Genomic DNA, 18,108 nt, shown 5'->3' on the forward strand with positions numbered 1-18,108 from the left:
GGCCAAGATCCCTGCATCCTCCTGAGCCCATTGTCCTCCCTGGGCCCCCCGACTCTGGCCCCTCGGCTGGGGGTAAGCCTGGAGAAGGCACCTCAGCGGGACCCTCCACCATGGACCCCAGATCCAGAGGGCTGCACATGCCTTCACCACAGAGGGTCAGTGCCTCAGTCTCCCTGTCTGTAAAGTGGGCAGTGGGGGGAAGGGTGCTAAATGGACTCTCCCTGACCCGTCTCCAGCTCCCTGGGCCCTGCCACACCCTCTGACCCTGTATGTGCCCAGGGCCCTAAGGGTGGCATGGGGGTCACACTCAGGCTGTGGACTTTGTGACAGGACGTGTACCCAGCTGTCCCAGGCCCAAGCCAGACCACCTCCTCCTCTCAGACCTCCAGGCCTAGGCACCCTCGACCCTTCCTCCCACACCCCAAGCCTGCCCATAATGGAATGACAGTGCTCTCCCATGTCCCACCAGAACATACTTTTTTTCGGGGGAGGGAAATGGTAAGAAGAGAGCTGGCCATCAGCCCAACTTGTGCAAACAGTTCTGCCTGCAGCCCGGCGTGTGCGGGACCAGCCCTGCATTATAGGTAGGGGGTCTCTCTCCAACCTCGATGCAGATATGTACATAGCTGTTACCATGACGACAGTATGCAGAAGACCACCCTTAGGATTTTCCCAGTTTAAAGTTTAAAAAGGCATGTAGCTATTTGCTTGTTTCCCCTAAATACGCCCCCAGGAGTGTAAGTAATGAGGATCCTGGGTAAAAATTGTACGGGGCATCCTGGACTAGGATGAGGAGACCTGAGTCCTAACACGCTCCCTCTGCACGAGGCTCAGGGCTTGCAAGGAGGTTGCATCTCCTTGGTCCTCTCAACAGCTCGGAGAAGATATTGACTTTCCCATGGTGTTAGGAAGCTTGATGTTAGAGAAGACACTTGTCCCCCATCACACAGCCAGTGAACACAGGATCGAATTCTCTTGCTAATTCTCTGTAAGACCTTGAAATTGCTCATCCACCTCTCTGGCCTTGAGTGTTCTCGTATGTAATTTGAGTGACTGGATATGACAAAAATCTAAGGTCCCCTTTGTGTCCCCACTCTTCTTTGGTTCTGTAATTCCAGCCTCATCACCTGGTGGAAAATTCACTAACTCTAGCATTCTCCATTTTTCAGTCTGGACTTGGTGGTCAGAGTCTAGAATTTCCAGGCTCAACTTTGTGTTGTTGTACTTTGTTCAGACCCAGAAGTTCTTCGCTGTCTTTCAGAAGTGACTAACGATCCCCTCTTCCTCCCCGACCACGCAGGGCTACCACCCAATGCCCCACGAAGTGGAGATCGCGCACACGAAGAAGTTGTTCCGAAGGAGAAGAAACGATCGAAGGTAGGAGAGACTCCGTTGCAAACTCTGGGTTTTCTTTTCCTGTCGGCCTTTTGTAGCTGCAGTTCTAGCCTGTGTTTTGCTTTTCCCAGTCACCAGCCGATACCCGTGAGATGAAGTAGGCATGGTGGTGTTGGTGACCAGGGGCAGCGGTGGCTGTCCTTCTCTTGGTTAGCCCCAGGATTGGACCCCTTTAGGAGTCCAGGGCAGGTTTTGCAGTTCAGGAGAAGAAAAGCTCTTTGCACTGACTGCACAGACACAGTTGCGGTCCTCCAGGGACCTAGGACCTGGCTGATGTGTGTTTTGAAACATGGCCTCCAGGAGGCTCTGGAGCTCACAGTTCCAGAATATCTGTCTGTCCTCCGCCTAGGCCCTGGGAGCTGTGCCTGGCCCGTGCTGGGCTCTGCTGTGACAGGAACACACAGATCAGCAACTGCGTGTGCTGCTTCTCTCGAATGCCTTGCGGGGGTTCACTTAAACTAAGACTGGAATCAGAATCTCCTCTGGGATGCAGAGGGCTGGGTAACAGGGGTCAGAAAATGTGGCCAAGGTGGCCCTGGATAAGAACAAACAACTGAAGCTGGGTTCTAGGAGTCTGAGCCTTTGTGCCCTTAAAGGCTGTCTGACGTTGAAATGTCTTCAAGGTGTATTTAGATGGAAAACTCCAGGTGCAGAACGATGTTTCAGTATGTGGCCATTTGTGCTAAAGCAGAGTTAGAGTATTTTTGGTTTTGGATTCTTTTTGGTTTTTGTTTTTTTTGCTTGAATGTGCATAAATGATTTCTGGATGGAAATATAAGAAGAGGGAGGGAGGAAGGAAGAAAAAGAGGGAAGGAAGGGAGGGAGGGAAGGAAAGAAAGGCTTCTGCCTGAAAAATTAAGATGAGGTTCTCTTCTATAGGGAATTTCTTCTTAGATAAAGGTGGTGGCTGGTGGTTTTGCCTTTAATGAACAGAGAATGTTCTCAGGGAGCCAAAATACAGCCAAGCCAACATCCTGGCTCAGAAAACTAGACTAGAAGTGCCCAGTCCTGTGCAGCCTCCTTGAGACCAGGCTGACCAGGGTCCCTGATCCCGCCCTTCACATGTGGGCCCTGGAGTGCTGGCTGGTGGCCACAACTCAGGGTGGGTGAAGAACCAGGGGACCAGGCCCCCAGGACATCTCATCATTAGCTGGTGGATTTAGTGGGACTGAAACGTCCCCAGAAGACAGTGAGTGTACAGCCATCTGGGAGAAAGGCCATCCCGGCTTAGAAACCAATCACCGAGCACTTTTTCTGTAGCTGCATCAAAAGGGGAAACTGAGCAGGGAGAGTGGGACCAAGCCTGTTCGTGGTCTGACCAGAGCGTGGTCACTGCACTGTGTGTGCTGCCTTTTTGCTCTGCAGCCTCATAGAGCCTAATACTTGGTTTCTGGGGTCCCTGCAGGAAGAAGTAGGGAGCGCCCCCTAAAGGAGGAATGGGGTTCACCAGGGACTAGGGAGGTGTCTGGAAGAACAGAGGCTCGGTGTCGCTCCTCCCCGTCCCGTGGTCCCCAGAGTGTGCGTGCAGGTGTGGGGAGTCCCCAAGCTTCAAGGAAAAGCCACCCTCTGGGCCCAGGCAAGGGCAGGCTGCTCTCAGCGCCCTGATCAGCCACCTCTCCGCTTGTGGGCCAGGTCGCCTCACTCAGCAGGAGCCCCCGGACAGTGCAGGTCTCCGGAAAGCAGCGGCGTGACCCAGGAATGTAGGAAGAGGAGCGGAACACGCAGGCACCGGGAAGCTGACCTTCCGCTGAGCCGCGCTCGTGTTAACAAACCCCCGGTTAAGTCAGCGCACCTCGCAAAGGATGTGGACCCGGGAATGGGTCCAAAGCAAGGCAATAAAGATGATTAAAAGGATGGAAAGTATGTCCTGTGAGCAGAGGCTAACGGGATGGGGCCAGGGAAGAGGAGGCTGTAGGGAAAGATCGCTCATGCCAGTAAACTGGAAGATTTATACAGAGCCCTGAGGAGTGGCTGCCCCATATTCCCCAGGACCCAAACCAGAGAAAATCAGCTGAAATGAAAGGAGAGAGTGTTCCTCTGGACCAAAGACGGGCTCAGGGAACAAACATCTTGACTATCAGGGGCTCACACTGCAATTCAGGGCAGCAGAAGCGCGATGAGCCAGTGGTGTGTGCCAGGCCGGGCCCCCACCTTTATTCACGATCTGGAATACAGTGCAGCCAATGCTTGGCCATCATGGAGTCCCCAGGGAACGGGGACTTTCAGGAGAAGAGCGGGCAGCAGATAGTTTGAGGACCTCATTGTCTGAAAGCAAGAAGCCAGCACCAGGGGCCTCCCAAGCCCTTCTGGGTGGAGCACGTGATTCTGACGTCCCAGGAACGGCTGCAGAATATCATCAGGTCGACCTTGACATTCCCAGCTGATGATGGGCGGTCACATCCCTGCTAAACCCCAAAACTTTGTACTTGACCCTGATAGTGAACTTTTGTACAGCAGGTTAAGCTTCCTAGTAGTGGGGTTTCAACCACACTGAGAGAGGTTTGCCTTCCCTGGGTGGCAGAAGGGGAGGGGACCAGACTCCACTTTGGTGGCAGAGAGCACAGCCAGCATCTCTCTGGCTCAAGCCTCTTTTCTCTCCCCCTCTGCTGCAAGGGAGAGAAGGCCCTATTTCCCCTTTTAACAGATGGAATAACTGAGGCAGGGGACACAAGCCAAACTGTTCAGCTAAGAAGCGGCAGAGCTGAGCTCATCTCTGCTGACGCTGGTTCTCAGCCCTTTCAGCTCCACAACCTCAGGTGCACCTTTGACCCAGAAAAGGCCAACAGCAGGGAGCTGGTGGGTGCACGATCAGCCGAGGCTCGGGTGCCCAGGAGGGGAAGTGAGCTGTTCCATCCCCCTGGTGGCTCTGAGGCTCTCCTGGAAGGCCTGCAGGGGTGACTGGACTTGGTGTCTGATAGCTGCAAATTCCTGGCAATACGGACCTGAAGCTGCTGCGGGTCTGTTACCCCACAGCCTGGAGCAGGAATTTCTGAACTAGGGTCTAGAGCCCTCGTCTGTATCCTAGTCCCCAGCGGCCTCTTGAGTGTGCCCTGACTGCTTTTACTTTCCAGTTGTTGAACCCTGAGCTGTATGCCCCAGAATTAATTAGATGCCAGATGTGAATCCTACCTCTTCTACTCGCTGACTGTGATTCAGGCAGATCACTTTCTGTCTTGAAAACTCTATTTCCTGTTCTGTAAAATGGGTTCACTAATCGGGAAGCTTGACAAGCTCATCCTTGGAAGGCACTGGGAAATGGTCTTAACATCAGCCCACCCTTTAGATCAGAGAAGAATCCGAGGTGCTCAGAAAACTCTGTACAGACCGAGGATGTCTGCAGCCAGGAGCGGAGGTGGGCTGTCAACCCAGATCCCTAAGAGTGCCGGGTTTGCTTGTGAACCCAGGGAGCCTTTCTTGCGTTGCCTCCAGGGGCAGGGCACCTGGGATCAGTTGTTCCCTTTCGGGGATCAACTTTTGGGGAAGCTCTGCCCCGACTGCCAGGACTGGTAGGGAAGGAGGGCCCCTCTCAAGCAGCCTTCCGCAGACTCTGCTCTCAGATTCCATGGGCTGCTTCCAGGGCCTCTGTGACTAAAACTGAGTTGTGGGTATCTTTTCCTCATTCTGCAGAAAAGAGTTAAGCTCGTGCACAGTGCAAAGGTTTTCTCCTTTAAATGTTCTCAAAACATGGACAACTGGTAACCGCTTATTTATTTTGGGAAACTAGTCAAAGGTGTTTGCTGATCTCAGGCAAAATTATGAACTTCATGATATGAATGTGATAAATGAGTATTTCATGCATTCCTGGAAGAGCAACATGCCTCTGGGTGTCTGTCCCCACCCGAGCCAGAGAGCTGCTGACTGGAGGGGGAGCCGCTGAGGATCGCCTCCTACCAAGCTCCCTCCCCACTGGACGCAGGGCAGAGGAGCAAACGCTGGAGGCCTGAGTCCTGGCCACGCCACTGACCCTCTGCCCGTGTTGACCTTGAGGGAAGGCTCACCTCCGGGGGCTGCAGGGGTCTTCTCTACTCCCCCAGGCCCACTGTATTTGAAGAGATGAACAGCTGAGGCAGGGAGAGAAAGTCACGGTCTGTGTTCCCTGGGGAGCAGAGTCTGGGATGGAGATCAGGGGGCAGCGCACTTACTAAGGAGCGCCCTTAGGGTCAACAGGCAGACAGGAAGGGAGAGGGGGCTGGACTGGGCAGGGGGAGGAGGTGAGCTGCAGTGCAGTCTGGGTGGGGAGTCCTGATTCTATGGGGGCTTCTGAAGTTGGGGTGACTCTTTAGAGTTGTCCCAAGATGGAGAGAAGGGGCAGGTCTTCGCATCCCAACGTCTGCTCTAGTCATCAGATGGGGACTGCTGTGACTTTGGGCTGGCCGCTGTCCATCCCAGGCAATTTCTGTAAGGCTGACCACTGAGGACTGTCTGCCACAGGGGGTGAGTGCGTTGTTCCTGAAGCGGGACCTGGGTGCACGTCTCAGCGAACACCCCAGTGAAGCACTCCTTAACTCTCCAGCGAGGACTGAGGGAGCAGTGCTCAGCGTGACATTTGGTGCTGTGGGGAAACAGAGAAGTGCCAGGTGTGGTCCCTGCTCTCAAAGGCCTGAGGTGGAGCTTGCACACTGGCTTCAGCAGCCACCAGAACGCGGTGTGCAATGATGTGGCATCCACAGATTTACTCAAGGAGGTTCAGAGAAAGGAGCCAGTGGGGGTGGTGATGGAACGCTTCCTGGAGGAGGCAGACATTGAACTAGCCATGAGTCCTGAGGAGGATTTGGGAGGGGGATGGGAGGACATTAGAGTGAGAGGACTGTGAAAGCGTCAGTGAGACAGGTGTGGGGGCCAGGGATTCCCACTGCCCCAGAAGTCACCCCCACAAAGCTCCCTAGAAGCAGAGCCAGATGGGCAGAGCTCACAGCAGCCGCTACCCCCAACTGAACTAAAGAGAAGGAAAACTCCAGGCTCCTGATGGGCCCCAACCCAGACTGTTAGAAGTCTCCAGAGCTGGCCTCCTAGCAGTGAGAGTGGGGAAGCTAATGGAGGCACCAGCGGTCCATCGGCTGATGCCCGTGTGACTAGGGAGACAGGAGAGCCGTTCTCCAAATTAATTTGTTTCATTAAGCGAGGTCTCAGAACAGTTAATTTATTCCATGTGCAAAGCAGATTTGAAAACAGGAAAAGAATGCCACGGTCCTCCCCAGCTAGTGTCAGATGGCGCTGCTGGGCGAGAGGCAGGAGAGCGAGCCATTCCCACATCTCTGAATGCCACCCCCTCCCTGGGTCCCCAGATGGTGCAGTCGGGCCACATCCTGGATGCTGCAGGGTGAGCAGAGCCGCCAGCAGCTCCTGCGGCCTCTGTCCTATGATTGACCATGACTGTCCTCTAACTGTACGACCAATTAGCAATCTCGTCCCTCCTTCCCTTCCTCTGCAGCCACGTGCCCAAATGCTCCCTGGGTGCCAGGCTCTTTCCCTAGGGCCAGCATTAGTGTCAGCTATCAGATGTGATTTTGCAAGCTCTCTGTGACATCATCTAGGTCACTGATAAAAATGAACAGGACATCTGGAATTAATGGTGATGGCTAGGCAACTTCGGGAATGTACTAAAAATCCTGAATTGTGTAATTTAGAAGGGTGGATTTTGTGGTATGTGAATTATATCTCAATTTTCTTTTAAGTTTTTTTTTTTTTAAATGGATCAGGCAGGTCCCAGGATGGAGTGATGTGGCAAGCCCCCGGAAACACTCCCGGCATCTTGATGTTTGCAGGACTCCACCAGTGTATTGGGATAGTCACCCTTTCAAAAAAGGACGTAGATTTGGTCTGGCCCCGTCTTGGTCCGTGTGACTCTGTGCTAGCTATGAGTAGTAACATCTTCTCTTCCAAATCACCTGCTTGGGGATCTCTATGGGAGAGATGCTATCTGTGTTTTTCTGACTTATAAAAATTGGAACTGTATATGCACAGCTGCAGTGTCTAGCACCTTGTTCCTCAGGATCGTCAGGGGCCGTTGGTGGCCTCGCGGGGAGAGCTCTCTCTTTCTGAGCCATGTTGCTTCGTCTCTTAAACAAGGAGAGGAGCGCGCAGAGTGCCCGTCTCTCTCCCGTGACTTCCTCCAGGGCTCTCAGCATCATACTGACGGTGCTCTAGGTGGGTCTGCCTTTCCTGGCCCAACACGAGTTCTCCAACGGAAGGCAGACCTTTCTCTCAGCGGCTCCCTTCACTTGCCATCATCCTCCTGTCAGCAGCCTCATGCTTGCCTCCTCCTTCTCACTCTAAATACAAACATTTAATTTAGAATTGTCGTTAACGCTTGTTAAGCTCACTGTCTGACACGCTCTTTGATGGCCATCACTGGTTATGGGAGACCCCTCATTCCCTTCTGAAGTCCACCTTACCCCTCCTCCTCTTCATTCCTGGCTCCCGGGCAGAGACCCTGGGCGATGCCACTGCTGCCTCCGGACCTGTCTCTGAGTCACAGTCACTTTCTGGAACTTGCTGTTCCCTTTGGCACCTCACATCACTCCTGCAGTCATGGAGCCCTTCATCTATGAAGATGACTAAGCCCCAGGTCTTGTCCGCCAGGAACTGATCAGGAATTAGTCTAGTTCAGAGTCCTAGGTCCATCCATCAGCTCATTCACGAGTCGTTAAGGTAGCCCTTTTGGAAATACAGTCGATCCTCATTACTTCTTAGATTCCATACTGTAAACTTGCCCCCTCATTAAAATGTGTTTGTGGCCCTAAATCAATACAGTGTTTTCACAGTCACTCATGGACACGCCCAGGGTAGGGGGGGAACTTGAGTCGCCCAACACACAGGTGACTCTCTGCTTCCTTGCTCCAGCTCTCCTGTCGTGAACAAGTGTCCTTCTCACCATCTGTTTAATGCCGTGTGTTTTCCATTGATGTGCTTTTATTGGTGAATTTGCTGTTTCAGATGGCCCCCAAGCATAGTGCTGAAGTGCTGTCTAGTGTTCCTAAGAGCAAGAGGCTGGGATGTGCCTTCTGGAGAAATATGTGTATTAGATAAGCTTCATTCTAGCCAGAGTCAGTGCTGTTGGCGACAAGTTCAGTGTTAGTGAATCGACAATGTATATTACATAGTGTCTTTAAACCAAAGCACACATAAAGCGAGGTTATGTATTGATCAACTGGAGAAAACATTGTGACCAGAGGTTTGCAGGGACCTCACCCTGTCTTCCTCCTGGGAGCAGTGGTTCTGCAGTTGCTGATTCAGTGTGCACAGGACAGTTACATAGTTACATAGAATGTAACACCGTGAATGATGAGAAAGGACTGTGCTTGCCCTTTAAGACAGGAGGAGAGATGCTGAAGATACAGGACTATGTTGTAAGTGCTGGGGTTTTAGGCCTGAGTAATTTATCTTGCTCTCTTGCGGGTAGCAGAGATGGCAGGACAGAAGAAAGGAGCAGGGGACACTTCCTCCGCGGTCGTCACCTGGCTTGGGTTTCACAGGCCGGACCACTGCTTCATTTGCCCCGTCCCAAAGCCCCCCGACTGCTCAGCCCTGCAGTGACCATCATTGTCATCCTGTCATCAGGAGCCCAGGGGACAGCGAGACAGATTACACTCCCGTTGCCCGCGGTTTGTCTTTATATCGCAGCAAGAAAATTGCCCTCATTAAGCCCCTGCTAAAGATAGATAAGAAAATGGGACAGGCAAACCCCCACCTGGCAGGCAGCCCTGTCAGATTCTAAGCAAAATGAGTCAGATAGGAATTATTTTTAGGCTCCTTCTCCTCCTCCCCCACGCCCACCCCCAAACGAGCTCTCTCGAAAAGAAGAACAGCTCATTTCTTGAAGCCAGGTGTCCAGGTCTGTGTGTGGTTGACATGAAGGCCCTGGTACACCTAGAGAAGACCCCTGCCTTTGTACAGATAGTAATGGCCCAATCATCCTCTGAGCAACGCCCGCCTCACCCGGCACTGCTGGGCGGAACAGGCTGCCCAGAGGACCCTGCAGGCTGGCCCACAATGCTCTCGTTCCTGCCCCTCCTTCCTGGCACGTGCTCCGTGCTCAGAACCTGCTCACGGCATCACACTTCATGGGAAAGTAAACCAGCCCCTCTGAGGTCCCTCTCCCGGGGAAGCACCAGCACGTCCTTGGGCCCAGGACCCGCGTCCGTGAGTGGCCATGGTGTGCGTTTTGGCAGAGCTCCCAGTGCCAGGCCTGCCCGCCCTGGCAGTGGGCACCTCCCAGCCCGTGCCTGCCGCTGGGAAGCTGAGTGTGGCTCCTTGTTTTTCCTCTGCTCCTTTTTCCAGCTATTAGGATTCGTTCAGACCTCTTGAGCCCTAGATGGCAAAGGAGGAAGACCTGGGCCAAGGAAGCTGACTGAAGAGGAGGCGGGGCACATGCCTCGGGGCCTGGAGAGCAGGAGAGATGCTGACTAGGAAAGTGGTCGTATAGAGAGCGATGTTCTGTCTCCTGGGTCTGTGCTGGGGACGGGAGGTAGCATGGACACCAGGAGCCAGCCACCCAAGCTGGTCTAGTTACTTCCCTGCAGAAGTCTTAGCCTCTCTTCTTCTGAAATGCTGGACATTTGGGATTGGCTCCCAAATGTTAACCCGCAACCCTCTTGCCGTTGCTGGAGCAGATGGAAACAGACAATTCCAAGGGCCCCTTTGCTGGGGACACCCTGCATGGTGGGCCCCGAGGCCAGGGCCAGGCTCACTTGCCATCAGGATCAACTCATCCCTCACCAGCCAGGGGCTCTTGAGATGACAAGGACCCCCGCCAAGCTCATTCTTCTATTGTCCCCAAGGACATTAACATGCAGCCCGCAGGGATGCAGGTAGATGGTGTGCGATGGCAGGTACACGAGAAGGCCCAGGACCCTGCCCGGCTCTAAGTACGGAGGCTGAGGCCCCTCTGCCCAGCGTTCACTTCTGGGTCCCCTCCGTCCTGGCCAGCGTGCCAGGGCGGAGAGAGCGCTGGGCCGGCGGCTGTGGCGTCTGGGGTTCCCTCCTTGTGTGGCCCAAGGCAGTTTCCTCACATTTTCGAGCCCGTGGTTTTCTCAGCTATAAAATGGGGTTTCTGATTTCAGTGCTCAAATGTATTAGGGAGAGTGCAGGGCTAAAGATGACAAAGGACTCTTCCCAGGAATATTCCATTCCTTAGCTGTGGGCTGGAAAGACAGAGATGCTCCCCGGGCCTGCTGGGGCTTTCAGTGCAAATAGCTAGCCTCCCTTGTGTCTTTAACCCAGCCCATTCACCCTCTCCAAAAAGTTCCAGAAATCTGGGCCATGTCTGCTACTCCTATGTACATCTTTTGGGACCAAATCTGGTCTAAGTCTGCACCCTGGGCACCCAGCGGTGCCTGGCCAAGCCTTCACACTCCCAGCAATCTGGCTGCCTGAGATGGGACACTGCATGCAACCACCTTACCCACAGGGTGGGCAGTGCATTGCATTGGTTCTGGGACCCTTTTTGATGGGCCACCAGGCAAGCCTGGCCCACCCTGAGTCGTGCCCGGCAGTCACTCAGTGATTTAACAGGCACTTCCAGAATGCTCACTAGGTTCAGACATGCTAAACCTTTTACAGTTATCAGCTCATATAATCTTCGCAACAACCCTAGGACAGAGATGCTGTTTTTATTTCCATTTCACAGATGAGGAAAGTAACTTGCACAGAGAAGTGGAGTAACTCCCTTCAAGTCACAGAGCTGGGAAGTTGCTGAGCTGGACTGCAAACTCAAACAGCCCAGCTGCAGAGCCTGGGCCCCTAACCAGTTCTCTGCTGGAAAACTTCTCTCTGTCCCCTCTTCAGCAGGCTCGGCCTCCTGTGGACACCCATGATTAAGCCCCTGATTAACTCAGAGCCAGAGGCAGTAAAGGCAGCCCGGGGCGGGGGTAGGGGGCGCTCTTTTCACAAGGCCTGGGGACTGGAGGCTAGGGCATCGTTCAAAGGAATGAACAAATGAAGAGGTTTCAGACAAGACCCACCAGACGGGGTCGCCCACCCTCTGCCCTCTGCGCCCCTGCACCAGGTTAGTCACGCCGGTAGATCCCTTCCCTGGTCCGGGTGACTCACGCGTGGACATATTTAGGAAGTTCCTGCAATAGCCCAGAGATTTCCCAGGTTGAGGGGGCCCCACCTGGTGAGAGACCAGAGGAAGGGCGCTGTGAGTCCCAGGACGGTGGGCAGCTGTCTGGGGAGGACAGTCTCGAGGGGCAGAGCTCCCCCCAGCCCCAGGAGGGTGAGCTAGGCCATGAGGGTGCCCTCCACGCCCCCGGGCTCCCCAGCAAGGACGGGAGCACAGGTTTTAAAAATACCAAAGAGCCTTCCTGCCTGGGTCAGCGTTTACCCTGAGCTCCGAGAGTTATTTCTGTGTCTTCCCAGTAATTTAATTTTAGCCATTTATTCCAATGTGTGTGTTTTTTGGGGAAGCCAAGGTGGCCTCTATTATGGTTTGCAGTATTTTGGGAGGCCCTGGTTTCCAGAAGTGATGCAGGGGCTCAATTAGGCAAGACATCGGCAAACAGGATTAAAATAACTCCCGAACACAGGCCCGTGGGTCCCCGGGGGCGATGCCTGTGCTCAGACCCCCGGGGGGAACGAAGACCAAGGTGTCCTCTGCGTGCCCAGGGTCATCTCTGAGGTGGCAGTTTGTGTCATTGTCTCCAGCTCTCCGAGCACCTGCAGGCATCGTTTCAAAATGCAGAGTGGGTGGAGCTGCCGAAGACGGACAGCCGAGCGAGGGGAGCAGACAGGCCCACACCAGTGGCAAGTTCAGTAGGTCCAGCTTGTAGGCGGATGCACAAATCCACCGGCAATTTATGGGAGGCTTAAAACTTAGTCACTCACCCTTCACATTGCAGAGGGTTTTGGAGGAAGTCTTAAACAGCAGTCAAATAGGCCTTCAGAACTCCCCCCCCCCCCCCGCCGCCATTGCCGGCTCTTCCAGACCCGCCCCCACAACCCACCCAAGACGAGCCCGCCCCACCCCGGATGCCCCCCCCCCCCTCCTTCTAACGCACTGCCCTCGCTCGCTGCGCTCCCGACGCCAGTCTTCCCTCAGTTCCCTGACCAGGCCGGGCTCAGTCCTGCCTGCGCGTGACCCACCCCTCTGCTTGGGTTCTTCCTCGCCTGGCTCTGGCCGTGCTGCCCCCCCTCTCGTGTTGCCCCTCACCGTCCAAGCTCTTTTTTGTCCTCCCTTGATCCTCTCCTGACCTTCCCCCATGGTTGCTAGAAGAGCTGTCCCCGCCACGCCCGAGTTCCCTGGCTCACCTGGAGCAGGTGCAGCAGCTGAGGGATTCAGGGACCGGCCGGGGCGGGGGGGCGGGGCGCGAGCATGAAGGACACTCACTGGTGTGTGGGAGGGCCAGCCCGTCTCCTGAGTCACCTCTCCAGGTGAGCACCCGAGCCCGCATCGTCTGTGGCTCGCCCCTCCCTCAGGAATACCGCTGCCCTTCAGCTGTCTTCAAACTCATCTTTTCAGCTTAAGGGGAGCATGCTGTGGACAGAGGATCCAATTTCAGGCTTTCCCTTTATCGGGGTTGACACTGAACTTGGGAAAGATGTGTGTAGATTCAAAAAGATGAGAAATATGTTTAGGGAGAAATAAATACTACATGGGGCTGTGTGCGTGTCTGTGTGCCCGAGTGGCCACAGCAGACGCATGCCCCAGCCTGGCTCGGTGCGTCAGAGAGCAGATGGTCACCCTGAGCAGGAAACCTGGTGCCTCTGAACCGTGAGCTGTGGCCAGGCCTGTGAAAGGCTGGGCAGGGCCCAAGGTGGGACAAGCAGAGGGCAGGTTTCTGACTTTGCCTTGATGATCCAGAAGGCTGGCACATAGTCAGGAGTGGGGTGGGGAAGGTAATCTTTAGGACCTCTCCAGGCAGGGCCCAAGGGAGGCCAGCCCCCTCCCAAGGAGCTTTCTGACTTCGGTCTCGGGCGCCCTGTCCTGGCTGAAGCTCTAGTTCTGTACATTGACCTTGACCTTGGTGCTTACTCTGCATGTGATTAGGGAAAACCATCTCGGCCTCCTCATCTTCCCCACCTCCCCCTCCTCTCAAGCCGTTCCTTGTGTATCCAGTTTGACCTCTCTTGCATCTCATCTCATGAACTGGGGTGTCAGGAGTCAGTCTAGCCTTAACGGGTAACCCAAGGCAGGTCACTTTGTATTTTCATGGGAGCCTTTAGTGATGACCCAGAGTTAAGAGAATGACCTTGTGCTGAGAGTTTGGGGCACACTTGGGTGTGCTGACTTGTCTAGACTTGGTTTGGGTCGTCTTGCTAGAAGTGGAGCCTCCAAGGCATGACTTCACCTCTCTGAGACATGCTTCTCGTCTACAAAATAGGACATCTGCCTTCTATGGCTCCTTTGCAATTCCAATGTGATGATGCTCTGAAAGTAGGTAAAACATCGAGGGCTGCTCAAACGTGAGGACTTACTGCCTGCATGTGTTTGTGGAATATTCATCTGTGTTTATAGCTCTGTGTGTGTGTGTGTGAGAGACAGACTGCTTTAGGGACTCTGCCAGTTATTTCCAATGATGGTTTGCTGGACACAGAGCTTGGCTTCCATGTTTGTATTGGTTATCCATTGCTGCATAACAAATTACTCCAAAACTTAGAGCTTCAGACAACAAAGTTATTATCTCACACAATTTCCACGGGTCAGGAACCCAGGAGCAGCTCAACTGGGTGGTTCTGGCTCAGGGTCTCTTTTGAGATTTTGGACGAGGTGTTGGCAGAGATTGTGATCACCTGAAGACTTGATTCAGATGGGACTGGAAGATCCACTTTCGAGCTCACTGACGTGGTTGTTGGCAGGCCCTAGTTCCTCACTGGCTGTTGGCCGGAGGCTTCATTTCCTTGCAATGTGGGCCTCTCCGTAGGGCGCTCATGACAGAACGAGTGGAGAGAAAGAAGCTGTCAGGTCTTTTGTAACCTAATCTCAAAAGTGAAATACCATACTTCCTGCCATATTCTGTTGGTCAACACAGACTAACCCTGGTACTGTGTCGGAAGGGACTAAGAAGGGTGTGAATGCCAGTGGGTAGGGACCATTGGGGGCCATCTTCATCTGTTTCTAGTTCCTTCCTGTGTCTTTTTTTTTTTTCCCTTCCATTTTACATGGTCTAGTAAAAGACACTAATAGCTTAGAATGGGTTGAGGTTTTTTTGTGTTTTTCTCTTTTCTGGTTCAACTTCAGATCTTTCCAAGAATGCCTTCCTTGTCCTCTCCTCCCCTGTCCACTGGTACCCTCCCTGTCCATGGCTCCTGCCTACAGGGGAGCACAAGTTAGAATGTTTCCTCCCTGGGGAAGGTTTTAAACCAGAGGATACTCTTGTCTGACGTTTGGGATGCACCTGTCCTCCAGGGGTCCAGCAGGTAATACCAGGAAAAGGGAACTTCCCACGACACACACACACTCACATACATGCTCTCTCTCACACTCACTTACACTCATTTTCCCCTAAACTCTATAATCGCGATGGTTATAAAAGGTTGTGCTTTAGTTGGAAGCATATTGAAATACTTGAATCCATCAGACACTGACAGGAGAGGCTTCCTTGGGTAGGAGACGGAAGAATACAAAAACTAACAACACAAGTCAAGGTGTCTTACATGGCCTTTCTCATGCTTTCCCTGGAGCAGGCCTGGGAGGCAGAGATGGATTTCGTGGCCCCGAATATATAAGAGTATATATAATACACATATAAGAGTAATGTAGGTGAAACCCAGAGAGGCTGCATGATCTGCTCAAGACCTTGCAAAATGGAGACTGGTCTCAGACATCGGAATATCCAGATTCTTGCCATGGGATCCTAGAACGTTGGCCCTGTGCAGGGGGACATGCGCTCCTTTTTCACCTTCTGCAGGATAAATGGTGATCCCAGGTCATCTGCCTACGTGGGTGAGGGTGATCCTGCCTACGATAGAAGACCACATGCTGTCAGGGTTCAGAACAGTGAGCGGAGCAGCAACATCCCTGAGAACTAAAACAGCTGTGATGGGTGTGCTGAGAGGCTGTGAGGGACCACACAGTGGGGACGGGCAAAGGGGACCCCCCTCTTCCATCTGTTCCTTCCTGTCCACCCAGAGGCTCTTCGCCCTCCTTTCTCAAAGCATCACTGGGAGCACTTCAGGAGGCTCTGGCTCCAGATGGAGTCCCTGGAATGAAGTGACAGTGAACCCCTTTTGCCTCTAGTTGTGCTGTCCAGCACACGAGCCGTCGTGGTTATTCAGGTTAGTTAAAGTTGAGCAGAGTTAGAATTTCAGTTCTGCAGTCACACTGGCCACATTTCAAGTGCTCAGTAGCAACATGTAGCTAACGGTTACCGCACTGGACAGATAAAGACCATCTCCATCCTCCCAGGAGGACCTGTTACATGGCCCTGGTCTACAGAAACTCCCGGGTCCTGGAGAGCCAGGCATGGGGTTGGAGGGGAGGAGAGCAGATTGGAGTGGAAGATTCTGAGGGTCTGGAAGGGACCCTGAGAGCAGAAGGAAGGAGCTGAAAGGGAAAATTGTTCCTTGAGTAAAGCATCCCCTACTCCTCTGTGGGGCTCAGGAAGGGTCTGCCCCTCCCTCGTCTGTGTCTGCGAATGAGGGTCAGTGCCCACCCTGCTGGGGTCCAAAGCCTACAGGGGCCACCAGAACTGCTGAGAATAGTGCAGCCTCCCCTAGACCTGTAGGGGGCATCACCGAGAGGTCTGTGTAGAGCCCTCCTGGGTGATTGGGGCAGAGCCCTGGGCAGAGGGAGAGACACCAGAAGTTTCTGCAGAAAGGGAGTGCCTGTCCCCACTGTTGGCTCCCAGCCCTCTGTCCTTGACTAGAACTCCATTATCCATCTCACTCCCAGAGAACTCCCAGCACAAACCATGCCTCCAACAGTTCTTCCCAGGCTCCATTCAGGGCACTGGTAAGGGCTTGATTTGTTCTGTTAAGCGAAGGGGTGAGTAGATGGGTGAAGATTCTTCAAATCAGATCTTATATGGAAACTAAATATATACCAACCAAAGTAGACCGCCTCTGTTTTGATCAGGTTGGGTCTAGAAACCCACCTGTCCTCACTGCCGCTGTCCCTTTGTCCCCACTGGTATAAAGTAAGTTGCTAAAGCTGCTCTGTGTGGAGCGCCCCCTGTGCTGACTGGGTCAGTGGGCAGCTGCCTTTCCCCATAAAGTACTGGGGAGAAAAGCTGAAAGCTTCACAGGCCATGTGGTCTCGGTCACCACTGCCCCTCTGTGACTCCGCATTGTAGGGCAAAAGCAGTCACTGACAATATGCAAACAAACAAGAAGGGTGGTGTTCCCGCAAAACGTCATTCACAAAAACAGCTGGTGGCTGGATTCAGCCCATAGGCCGTCGTTTGCAAATCCCTGATCTAGACTGTCACGACAACACCGAAGAGAAGGAAATTTCTGTTTACGCCTTCTGGCTGAGAAGGCCAAGGTGCAGCAATGTGAGGTCACCTCCCCGCCTCTGCTCTCACCGGCCTCTTGGGGCAGATCCAGGCTGTCTGGCCTGAGGTCACAGCCCCTGTCCCTCCACCTTGCCTGGGATGGAGCATCTACCCAGGGTGGCCCCAGGACGGAGGTAGCAGGAAGCCAGAAGAGAGGTCCCGTGAGGCGGCGGGCTGTCCTACCCCATCCCCGCAGCGTGCTCTAGTTCGTGAAGACGGTACTGCCATTCTCAGAGAAGCACGCCTCAGGGCTGGGTGTTTGCTTGAGCTCTGCTCTGCTAAGCCTCACACATCCTGTTGGACAGAAGTCCCTGGAGATGCATTTGGACGTGGAGGCTGCAGAAGGCCGGGCTGAAGGCTGCCATGGGAGACCTTGGGATACGGACGACCAAGGAGTAGCCACTGATGCCTAATGGCACTTGGAAGGCTCTGGGAAAGATAGTGTCCCCTGCCTCCCTGCAGCTACTGAGGCAGGACTTGGGAAGGCAGAAGGTGGGAGGGGAAGGAGGGCCAGCAGGGCAGTGCACAGATGGGACAGGTCTTGCCTCCACAACTGGGCTGGCCAGCCGGCCCAGACCCTGCCCTGCATGGGGCTCTGCCATGCCCACCATGGGGCAGCCACCACCCAGAGCTGACGCAGCAGCCCGGAGCACCCACAGGCTAAGAGCAGTCTCTTGCTCTTAGTGGCCTGTCTTTGAGCAACCCCTTCTGGACACAAAGCTTCCCATCTACCGTCTACGATCTCTCAGGTCATAGCCTCTCCCGCAGACAACCTGGCCCAGCCAGCAGAGCGCTGTCCCTGCTACACCCGCTGCAGCCCTCCAGCCGTGCTGCGGACACAGGGCTGCCCAGCACTTGGCCAGAATCCCCACCCAGGGAGTAGACAAGGGGAGGCGCTCACTAATCTGAGCAACCGTCCGGGGACTTTATTTAGCTTGGTGTCTGCGGAAGAGGCATGGTGAACTCTCTGTAGATGTACGACCTACACAGAAGCCCACCTGTCCTCACCACCGCACAGTATGAGTGAATGTGATTTTGAGAGACATTGGGGTCCTGTTGCCTGAACTTCCATTAGTAAGTTCCCACCTCATTGGGGTTTAAAAATTGACATTCCCTGAAGTCCTTTCCAAATGGTAGCTTCCTGGAGGAGGTATATCCCCAGGCTCTGGGACACCTTCCTGAGATTGACTTTGTCAAGTTTGTGGATTACAGATAGGGGAGGGGGACAAAGGGGGATGGCATGGGGTGGGGGAGGTGGGGGTGGGCTTGAAGTCCCAGCTTG

At 53.9% G+C, this 18,108-nt stretch overlaps 1 protein-coding gene across 7 annotated transcripts in view; it reads left to right on the plus strand.

Moving 5' to 3' along the window:
- CTIF (cap binding complex dependent translation initiation factor) overlaps positions 1-18,108 on the plus strand; it is a 282,841-nt gene that overhangs the window by 149,833 nt on the left and 114,900 nt on the right. For all 7 annotated transcript variants that reach the window (XM_031441944.2, XM_031441948.2, XM_031441951.2 and 4 more), the window contains one exon: positions 1,301-1,377. In XM_031441944.2, coding sequence (XP_031297804.1) covers positions 1,301-1,377 — 77 coding nt within the window. The remainder of the gene's footprint in view (positions 1-1,300; positions 1,378-18,108) is intronic.

This window comes from Camelus dromedarius, chromosome 28, assembly GCF_036321535.1.
Source record: "Camelus dromedarius isolate mCamDro1 chromosome 28, mCamDro1.pat, whole genome shotgun sequence".
NCBI lineage: Eukaryota > Metazoa > Chordata > Mammalia > Artiodactyla > Camelidae > Camelus > Camelus dromedarius.